The 10,350-nt window shown below is 42.6% G+C and overlaps 2 protein-coding genes across 2 annotated transcripts in view; one reads left to right on the top strand and one right to left on the bottom strand.

The window, feature by feature from the left end:
* LOC103466339 (methionine aminopeptidase 2-like) overlaps window positions 1-1,340 on the bottom strand; it is a 9,594-nt gene extending 8,254 nt beyond the window's left edge. The window contains exon 1 of the mRNA XM_017305542.1: window positions 1,294-1,340. The gene's annotated coding sequence lies outside the window, so the exon portion shown is untranslated. The remainder of the gene's footprint in view (window positions 1-1,293) is intronic.
* A 78-nt stretch (window positions 1,341-1,418) lies between these two features.
* Window positions 1,419-10,350, top strand: part of LOC103466367 (uncharacterized) — a 13,362-nt gene continuing 4,430 nt past the window's right edge. Inside the window, exons 1-16 of the mRNA XM_017305172.1 lie at window positions 1,419-1,497; window positions 2,892-2,951; window positions 3,029-3,117; window positions 3,186-3,676; window positions 4,901-4,942; window positions 5,019-5,118; window positions 5,338-5,556; window positions 5,661-5,810; window positions 6,175-6,295; window positions 6,602-6,727; window positions 6,799-6,918; window positions 7,641-7,782; window positions 8,218-8,437; window positions 8,834-8,911; window positions 9,629-9,989; window positions 10,287-10,344. Of these exons, the coding sequence (XP_017160661.1) occupies window positions 2,892-2,951; window positions 3,029-3,117; window positions 3,186-3,676; window positions 4,901-4,942; window positions 5,019-5,118; window positions 5,338-5,556; window positions 5,661-5,810; window positions 6,175-6,295; window positions 6,602-6,727; window positions 6,799-6,918; window positions 7,641-7,782; window positions 8,218-8,437; window positions 8,834-8,911; window positions 9,629-9,989; window positions 10,287-10,344 (2,377 nt within the window). The 5' untranslated portion in view covers window positions 1,419-1,497. The remainder of the gene's footprint in view (window positions 1,498-2,891; window positions 2,952-3,028; window positions 3,118-3,185; window positions 3,677-4,900; window positions 4,943-5,018; window positions 5,119-5,337; window positions 5,557-5,660; window positions 5,811-6,174; window positions 6,296-6,601; window positions 6,728-6,798; window positions 6,919-7,640; window positions 7,783-8,217; window positions 8,438-8,833; window positions 8,912-9,628; window positions 9,990-10,286; window positions 10,345-10,350) is intronic.

The raw sequence follows: 10,350 nt of genomic DNA, 5'->3' as shown, positions 1-10,350 counted from the left end.
AAAAAAACTTTATATACAGCTTATGTTGTCAAATTAGGTGAGTTGCATTAATAGTTTCGGGTCTTTATGAGGATAAACAATATTCAAATATTTTAAAATTATGAAGTTATAGTTGATTTCTTTGGGAACAACATGGAGTTATTGGCTAGGAGGCATATTAAACCGTTCATGCATCAAATCGTATCTGCTTATGTATAGAACTACCTGTCAATTTATTGTAATTTGCATTAATAAAATACATTTTCCTTGATGATAGGGCACCAAAACTGGCTTCGGCCCAGGAGAACCACGCTGCTTGTAAATCCGGCCCTGGCAGGTCCAGTAGGAAAGCGACCGCACGCACATAGAAGCCATAGAAAACTTGTTCAAGGTGCAGATCAGGGTTTATTCTTTTGGGTCTGAACTGCCCCATACTCAGACCCCCATTGATAGATTCTGTCCACTAAAGGCCAGGAATGCTGCAGCTGCTCATTGGTCATCAAGATTATCCTGGTCAAACTTGTTCAGATTCACATTCCGATCCAGGCAACTKTATTCATTCCAACGGGCGATTCATTTATTGTATCTATCTGACACATTGTTTATGAAGATAGTCTGTTGGTTTTAACCTTGTTTTCAGCATTACAGTTTACTGTTTCAGATTTTGGCGACACTAGAAAGAGATTTTGACAACTAGTTCAGTATTTTCATTGGAGATCATACGAGAACTGTTTGTTTTATATGGAATGACTATTCGGCATTCACAAGTTTAGTTCATTTGGACCGAGATGACATGAGTCAAACGATAATGTTATGGTCAGCAGGGAATCGGATGGAAGGAATTGATCATGATGTTCGTGAACTGCTGACGCGATGTTCACGAAAGACTGAATGTGGAAGAGGTTAAACTAACAGGGACGAGAATTAAAATTTTAAACTGAGAAATCGAGAAAAACTGAAAATCATTGACATTAGTAAATAACTAATTTTAAATGTAATTAAAACRTATTAAGACTCAGTAGACTCATTGTTCCTGCTACTGCAGTTCAATCATATTTTTATGACATTTTGTGTGAATAACACTGAGTGAGTATAGTGAAATCCATAAAGTTCAAACTAAGAAGAAAAAAGGAAACAGTGACTGGACTTCAAGTCAAACCCTGTTTTGGTCCCCAGTTCAACGTTAAGCCTGTCCCGGCTCAAATGCTCAGATGTGTGTGTGTGTGTGTGTGTGTGTGTTCATGACAGGTGGCCTCCCAAAGTTGCACTCATCACTTTCTCTGAGCTTCCAGGCGCGTCAGGGTTTCGGGTTACCTGGCGGCGAACACCTGACTGCCACGGCGGCAGCCCGGCCAGCACGGTTCTTGTTCCGCGGGCCTACAAACGTCTCAGGGCCCTCACCGTTATCCGGGATGATGTTTTCCTGTTTGCACTGTGACAGATASCCTTTGCATCTGATGAATCGATGATGCGTAAAGCAGAAGACGTGAGCAGAGGAGTCCGTATCCTAGCAACAAGGTGAGCACAGTATAGGAAAGAGGTAGGTCTGAAGATGTTTTTCTTGCTGTTTTGTTTTTACTGAGTGTAACGAGTGCACGTGGAATAAAAAAGGGAATTTTTATTTGGTATTCAATATCAGCTTAAAAATGCACTTTGTAATTACAATTATACATAATTARCGCAAAGTAAAAAACAAATGAAGGTATGCCATGGGAGATTGCTGCGTCTGATTGTTTCAATGTAATAAATGATTATTGCTTCGTCGGATTTTGTACAAAAAGATCTTATTTCTACTGTATCTTATAAGAATTAACAGAGCAGAGGAAAATAGCCCACCACCTCACTTTCTGGTCCTCAGGCAACAGAGAGACAGAAAACCAGGCTCTCCGTTGATGAAGTCGATATTACAACCTGGAAATTCGGATTTTAAAACAAGAAATGTCATCTGGTGATCCGACTGGATGGTGTTACAGCTCAGCTTTGTTAGAGCAGAGCTTCAGGTTTCTCCCTTTGTTCTGGTTCTTCTTCAAATTCTGAATGGAGCGGGTCCAGCTTTTGAAGTCCTGCTGACTTCCTGAAACTTGGTGTCTTGTTGCTCTAGGTTTTCCACTGTATGTAGAGGGAAGAAGAGCAGAAAACTTCCAGTTTGTTGGTCTGGATGGAAACACTTCAGTCACAATCCTTATCCGTATAAATGTTGTGGCTGCCAGCGKGTGACCAAGTGTAAGCTATTACTATAAACCCTAAACACGAAGGCATTAAGCTTAGCAAAATGTTTGAAGTAGTTCTTGAGCTGTTTGTCGTGACATTGGATTGCAAATAAACTTCTTGTCAGGTCAATAACGTTGGGTTGCATAGCCATGAAAAAGACACAGTGGCTATCTGTGCATTTCTCATCTGCTAAGCTAAAGGTTGATTTCACCATTTTTAATCAGTTTGTTCTTCCTTTGGTCATTTCAGGTTCAACATTTTCAATGTATGATTGTTCTTTAAACCCAAATTGTTCTACGCTGAGCTGAGASCCTTTAAGACACGGCTTGATAGTCAAGAAACTTTCAGTCTGTTAAAAAAAAAAAACATAAAAAGGATTATTTTCAATAGCCTGTCTATTAGHATTTAAGCTACACMGCCTGTATTAAAGTGAGACACGTCGTATGGTAGTCAAACCAACCCTGAAACATTGCACACTTGATACAAATGAATAAAAACATAGTTTGTGTTTAAGACACATAAAAAATCTACTGAAATCTTATTGAATCCAGCTGTGGCTTTTTGCAGATGCTGATTAATAAACTGACAAATATTGCCTATTTTAGTGTCTGTTACGTGTTAATGTCATTGATTAATCTAAATAAAAGGTGTTCAAATATTTGCACCAATTTCATTGCTTAAGTTCGGGTTGTTTCCTTCAGATGTTGGGTTCTGCTGGCGCGCAGGCGATCAGACCTGGTCCCGTGTTTTTCTTTGACCAGGTGGGCCTCCGTACATTCACTCTGCAGGCTGTGTTTTAAAAGAAATCAATCCACATTCACTGTTTACCTCCCCACAGCCAACAAGGCGAAGTCGGATTGAAGGCAACATTTTACATTTCATGATAAGAAGTGCGGGACCACAGCCGGAAGACGMACCACTGAGGTGGTAAGATCCTTCCSGTTAAGTTTTACTGCTGAGCTGTGCGTCTAACACATCARCCCATTTCCTCACAGTCAGCAAGAGGGGGRCCAAAAAGGTGGAAGTAACAATTCAAGCAGCCAGAACCCCTCAGGTATAGCCTGTGAGGATGAAGAACGTGAGCCTTCATCATCATCATCTGTCAGCGCCGCGCCAAGGGATCCGATGGACGCCTACAGGCGAGCAGCCCCTCATTTATTAAACGACTTGGCTCGTCTACTTTCACAGCATAAGTGGTCGGAGGAAGGCCGCGCCCCCCGCGGCGTTGTCAATATCCTGAATTACTCCTGGCACGATCTGACTGCAGGGGCGCCGCTCCGCTTGAGGAGGCCAGCGGCGATGACAGAGAACCGGAGGAGGTCCAAAGAATCCCCGAAGGCGCAGAAAACACCCCGGGGGGTGTCTGACGGCGCCGGGGAGGAAGCAGGAGAGAGGAACTCTGGCGTGGAGAGAAATGCTGGTTCATTTCTCACAAAAGATACAGCGAATCAGAGTGAAAGAAAGGAAAAGCGAAGTTCAAAAGGAGGTAAATTTAGCATGAGGTGAATTTAGGCCTTAAAGAATTATGTATACAAACATAATAAATAATAATTCASTTGTCTTGAGGCAGATAAACTGTGACATTTGATGACAGAGTAGTGAGAATATATAATAAACAAGACAAAAAAAAATGTCGCTAGAGTTTTAAACGACAAACAAATAAATCCAAACTAGTTGAAGTGGCATGGAGTCGACACAAAGAAACACCGACAGTGACCACAATAAGTCCCTAAAACACCTATTTTACCACAGAATGTTCAAACTGAGACAAAACAGGATGAGAAAAATAAATCCAATAAGTACAGATGGAGACGTGAAAATAGATGCAAAAATGATGAAAATATCATTTTCCTTTGATTATTCAAATTAGTTGCAAAAATGCACCTTTTGTGGACATAAGGTTTGTCCACAATGACRCATTCCTGAACATGTTACTTTTTTATGTGATTAATAGCGAAGTGTTCTTCCAGTATYAAATGGATAATTAGCCCTTCATTTGATTGAAATAAATTACRTATTGTCAATCACAACAAGACATAAATGCATTTTACCAGATAAGCAGAKTTAGTTCATACCTACCTAATGCTACGGRAATCATGTTTGGTCACAATCCGGTTCAAATAAAACCAGATTAACTATATTCATATTGTCGTATTCAGATCTAATTAGACATACGGTAGTCAAATGTAAGTCATTGTTGGAACAYACTGACACCAGATTCAGTTGATTAATTGGTAAACAGATTTCTGTTATCAAGACACTGACTTTACAACAATCCCTTCTGCTGAGCAAGCATGTGGCGACAGTAGGGTGGAAGCATTTCCCTCTTAACAACAYGAAACCAGACAAKCGTCAAGTATCTTTCGAACMCACACAGAGAAAGTCATGCTGAAATAAATAGCATCACTAAAATCTGAGTATTTACTCCACTGCCAATTTACAAACTTTTCAGTAAGAGCTTGTGGCTGTAAACGCTCCTGTAGGGCCGCTTGTGGAAGTGCAGCCTTGTGGAAGCGAAGGTGTCGGTTTACCAGATCAGATGTGTGAGTGTAGCACAGAAGCCCTCCTCTCTGTTAATGGACGATGGCGAGGCTATCGAGTTACTCCTGGCTCATTGACTTTCGTGCTCATACAAATCTAACATGTGTGAATAAATGACACCGGGCCGCTAGGATGACAAAGCTACTCATTCCCTCTCCGAACTCCACAGCCGTCAGGATCTCCGTCTCGGTCTGGAGCTGTGAGGACGCAGGTACGACGCGGCGCTGCAGGGTTGGTGTCATTGACTGCGTCTCTGCTGCACTCAGCGGGATGTGGTGTGTGTCCAGGTGGGATCRCTCAGCCAGAGCAGCACCGCTGTGACGAGCCTGAGAGCGCGAGAGTGAGCCGGTGGGTGGTGGAGCGACTGAGGGCGGCCCGGAACCCACAGTGGGTTTTTTACTCTCTACTTCTGCAGCTTCAATAACTGTGTGGCCAGTGAGGCGCTACTGTACATTATGCAGGTCTTACAAATAGAAGCTAAAGGGAATAGCTGCACTGCAAAGACCAACGTAAAGTACTKCAGAATTTTAAAATTCTGCAGTACTTGGGTATGAATATTTTAGCAAGGCACTGTAGCTAAAACAAGATTATGGGCCTAATGTGTAGAAATCTGCCTCCACCTGAGCAAGATCCGAGTACAGCTCCTGTTGTCCATCATTATGGTGATGGAGGAGGTGAGTTTACTAATGACAGAAGAAGAAGAAGAAGAACGATGGCGGTTGCCCCTCTGGTTGACGTTTTGCCCCAGACACCAGAAGTGAAGCTGCAGAGTCCGGTCCAGAGGAAGCTGCACTACCAGAACAACGACGGCTCCTCGTTCATTTAGTATCCTTTACTAATTGTCTTATGTCAGGCGGCGGTCCAAGTAAACACGGCGCAAAATGTGTCAGAGGAGTTGACCTCTTAACCCCTTGACCTTGCTGCCTCAGCTACCCGTCCGGCTGCRTGGCGGTGTGCCAGAGTCRCTCCGRTCTGCCTCACGGAGGTYTCTACACCAACGTGTTCAGYGACGRCCAGCGTCCCGCCRTTCTTCTGACCATCACGGCGTTTGGACACGGCGCAGTCACAGACGCTGTCAGGTCACTTCAGACCTGCAATTTATTTATTTTTTGCTTTCTATTCTTATTAGTTTTACTTTTCAAACTTTTTTATAGCTGCATTTCTTTGTTCAAGTCTCATAAACATTTCTGGTGCTGATGTTTCTGGACTTAATCACTGAATATTCAGATTTTGTTTAACAGTCAGTAATTATTCTCTCAGCTCAGTGTAATAATGTAGCAAAGAACGATGTAGCTGTGTAGCATTATTTGTATAACGGAAAATTATTTTTTAATTTTAAATGTTTTATTTGTTCTGTCTGTATTTATAAATACAGAAGTAGTACTATAAAGTTTAAAACCTGCTATCGCTCTGACGGCACACTTCGTTGGATTGCTCCTGCAGCTCCACCATCTCGGCCGTGTGGGATCAGGCCGGAGGATTCAGGTTCGACAATTACGGAAACACAACGGAGGAGTGGAGCTGGCCGACATATCGCCCGCTGAGGAGAAATATTACRATGCAGGTGGGAATTACCAGCTGAATAAACAAAAGATGAGCAAAGATTTTTTTGTTGTTTTTTTTTCCATGTAAAAACGAAATAACACCATAAGTGAWGTAATAACCTTGATGTTGTTGAAGCATTCACACAGACATGTTGTAGAAACCGCAACGGAAATGTTTGCGTTTTGTCTTGAGATTTCTTGATGCATCAAGTAGATTTAGTGGTCGTTGAAAACCACAAACCGTGAGATTCTGGTCATCAGATTATKAACCGGTTCATTCAGCATACTGCATATTATTTTATTGCTCTTCTCTTTGATTCCTGCAGGTCTCAGAGGAGATCTCAGTSAAGCTGCTCAGTGGGAAGTCTGGCCTCCTCAGCTTCAGATGCGAAGAGGAGAGTGTTCACCTTCCTCTTCGTTTTGTCGCTAATGAMAGCCAGATGAAGAAAGTGGTGAGATCATAACTCTCCTGTAGTTACAAAAATAAAAAGGTTCTCCTCTCTAAAATCTGCTTTTCATGCAGCCCTGTTTGCAGACGGAGAACAAATTCAGCTCAGGTGCTGCTCAGGAGCTTCGTCTGCTAAAGAAGCAAAAAAGTCCCGCTGGCGTCTCAGAGAACAAAATGAGCCTGAGGAAAACACCTGTGAGGATCTTTTATTTACTGCACCAGAACCAGCGTGGGGTAGTAGCTATAGTTACGTTTACTAAGTTACGTTTGCTTGAATAMCCTTTTGGRAAAAAAAAACATTCTTTTAGTAGTGGCTTTACTCCACTGTACTTTTTACTTTTAAATTGATTAAAACTTTACTATGAAGTAARTTATCATGAAGTATCTCTTACTTGAGTTAAATTCCTGGACCTGAGCAACAAGCTTGTTTTAACCAAACATTCACCAGACRCAGACACACAGCAGCAGTTTTTAACAACAGTTAACAMGTTTTGTATTGCAAGAAATTGATTTGGAAATGTATYTATTCATTTTGCCKGATTTTTWAAAATTTTGTAATAATGTTTAAAATATACAGTTTTTTCATTTTTAAGTATTAAAAATGTATGTTTTGATCAGTTGCTCAGTATTTGAGTACCATTTTCATCAAATACTTTTTTGCTCTAACTGGAGTAATTTTTTGCTCTAACTGGAGTAATCTTCTGGACTGCCTCTTTTTACTTTTACCACAGTAAAAGTAAAAAGGGTTACTTTTACTGTGGTTTTACTTTTACTTTACTTAATTTTTGGGTACTTTACACACCTCTGATTAGAACGCAGGGATTTTAGATCAAAATCACAGTTTTCTTTATCAATACCTTTGACATGAACATCTCCCTTAAGTGCCTGAATTCAGTTTCTACGGCTCCATTCACCAGGTGGTCAGAGAGGAGGAGCAGCAGGTGAAGCCGTCTGCTCTGTGGAGACGACGAAGAAACGCCGTGCGGGAGCTGCAGAGGCTTCAGCAGAGAGTACGGGATGCTGCGGAGGGCTGGCTGGATTACTATCGCGTTGCTGTCGGTAACCACAAACTGAATTCATCCACACGTTATCTCTACATGACAACGTGGCACAAGGATGCTGAACGCCAGACACATTTCATGGTGCAAGGCAGCATGAAATGCTATGCAACACATACGGGTGCCACACTAGACGGGGTGCCAGAAGTATGGCGGGATAATTATTTCTAGTCATCGTTTTCAGTACTTGACGGTTGTTTGCGCCTATAATGTGTCTATAATACTCTTCACAAAGCACTTCCCTGGTGCAGAAACTGAACGCTGAGCCAATCCGAGCTGGTGGGCTTGTAAGGAGTAGTTTGCTGAAGCTAAAACGTTCCAGTATCACCTCATCCTGCAAACTCAACATTATTGAATAGTTCCATCAGGATCCTGTTCACGGTCACTCGTGTCACTCGGTGGCAGCGCACGTCAGTGACCTCTCCYTCTCCTTCAGGTATCAAGTGTCCCAACGCGGAGCGACTGCCAGGGGCCCCGCTGCGGGCCCGGCCGAGACGAGCGCCGCAGTCGGCTGCCCTCCCCTCCCCGAACTCACCTGAACGCGCAGCGGCTGCGTCGCGGCGTGCCGGGAGAGGCAGGAGGGATGAGCTCGGAGAGAGTCACGAAGGATGCCACTCGGCAGAGGAACGTCAGGATCGCCTCGTCCAGATGCAGAGGTGCTGACTGATGTAGAGAGTTGTCCTGGTGTCCTATTAGCTCATTAATAAATCATCAGGGTGACCTTCGGTAAGATTCGGCCAATAAATACAGTATCTAAAACGTTTTGTTTGTTTTTAACCTCAGTAACCATCTCATACTTTATCAAAAGCCTCAGTGTTTGTTTTTTTGTTTTTATTTAGAGTTAATTAGATATTCAAACACATATGAAGTGAATAGAAAATTATACAACCTGTTAGCCCCCTTAATATGATACCCCTAAATTAAATCCAAGTAAATCTCCAGAAATAGGGAACGGATAAAAAAAAAAATACTACAACAACAAAACTTGATGCAAAAAGGCATGCAAACCTCAWCAAACGATCCTTTTACAGTTCACACCTGTTTGTTTCCAGGAGACCTAAGGAAAGCAGAAAGGAGACTCCTGTCACACAGATTGGACCCCTTCGAATCCATGGCAACATCGAACCAGGGTAAGACCCTCTTTACATAAACTGTTTAAAAAAGATAATTATTTTTCATGTTTGGTATTAAATCRGACAGAAGTGTACTGTTTTAGGTCAGGTAGGATTAACAGAAATATCTCCACATGCTCCATCTTAGAAGAATCAGAGAGACACTTYACTGAGATATGAGCTTGTTTTAGGTCAACTGTTCTTTAATACTGATCAAAAAGTATTAGCTTATAAGTAATAATATGCCAGTGGAGCAGATAACTAATAAAAATGTCTTGTTAATCTTGTAGATTAACAAGACATCTATAGCTATATCAATATTAAGGAATATTTGTCTCAAAACAAGCTCACATCTCTTGCTGAAAAGTTACTTGTAAGTTAATTTTGCACCAGAAACTAGACCAAAAATACTTTGTAAGATTGTGTGTTTCTGTGCGGTTTGCATTTGAGTCGTTACCTGAAAATAAAAAAAATACGTCTACGGGTGTGTTTCTGGTTTACTGAAATGCAGCAAAAGTGAGAATTTGAAGAAAGCAAGTAAACATTTCTAAGAAAAAAAAAATCCCTCTTTTATTACTCTAGGAATGCAGCAAACATATGATCTTAATTGACCTAAAACCGGAAACACACTGAGTCCGATTTAATGTCAAATGCTAAGATCTGGTGTGTGTTTCTGCACAAAGCGAATGCAARCATCTGGTTTCAACCGTATTTTGGTCGTCGATCGTCTCCCAGGTCAGTGACTCTCTCTCGCAGCCTGGAGCCTGAAACTAGCTGTGGTCCTGCAGACAGGGGGCCTGCTGCTCCCTGCGTCCCTCTCGCAACGTGCCCCGCTCTGCTGAGAGCTGCCCTGCGGGGGGAGGAGCGGYGGAGGAGGAGGAGGAGGTGCTGCTGCAGTGCAACACTGATGCCAGTGGTCACCGACCTGGAGTACGATGCTTTCATTATGGGCCAACCTCTCGACAGCAAACAGATACTGGTGATGTGTGTCACCGCACCTCAGCAGCCGGTTAACACACACACAGCAGGCAGGTGGGATGATTTGGAGGATCTCTACAGGAGGAGGAACGAGCAGAGGACCATGCCATGCACCCAGGTGTGAGAAYGCGCTGCAGTGCCTTAAGTCAAAAGGAGATAAATGCGCTGCATGCGTGATCGCACATGAATACCAAACCGAGTCTCTAATTTATCCAGAAGGGCATGCGTCACCATCAGGTGGCATCACTGTTGTCAACATCCAGTTCAATCAGCAGGAATTTTTATTGACGCTGATGCACTTTTTCAAGGATAGAAGCTGTGTTGCATAAACAAATGAACAGATACTGACGCACAGAYCAGTCAGCAGTTTAGAGAAAAGCCCTGTAACAGGTTGTTTCGTGTTTCCAAACCCCAGTGCCAGATGGACTCTTTTCGCCTGGTGAGGTACGAGATGTCAGACGGGATGGCGGGCTGTGGGC

Source organism: Poecilia reticulata, linkage group LG6, assembly GCF_000633615.1.
Source record: "Poecilia reticulata strain Guanapo linkage group LG6, Guppy_female_1.0+MT, whole genome shotgun sequence".
Taxonomy (NCBI): Eukaryota; Metazoa; Chordata; class Actinopteri; order Cyprinodontiformes; family Poeciliidae; genus Poecilia; species Poecilia reticulata.
This window is presented reverse-complemented; position numbering and strand designations above follow the sequence as displayed.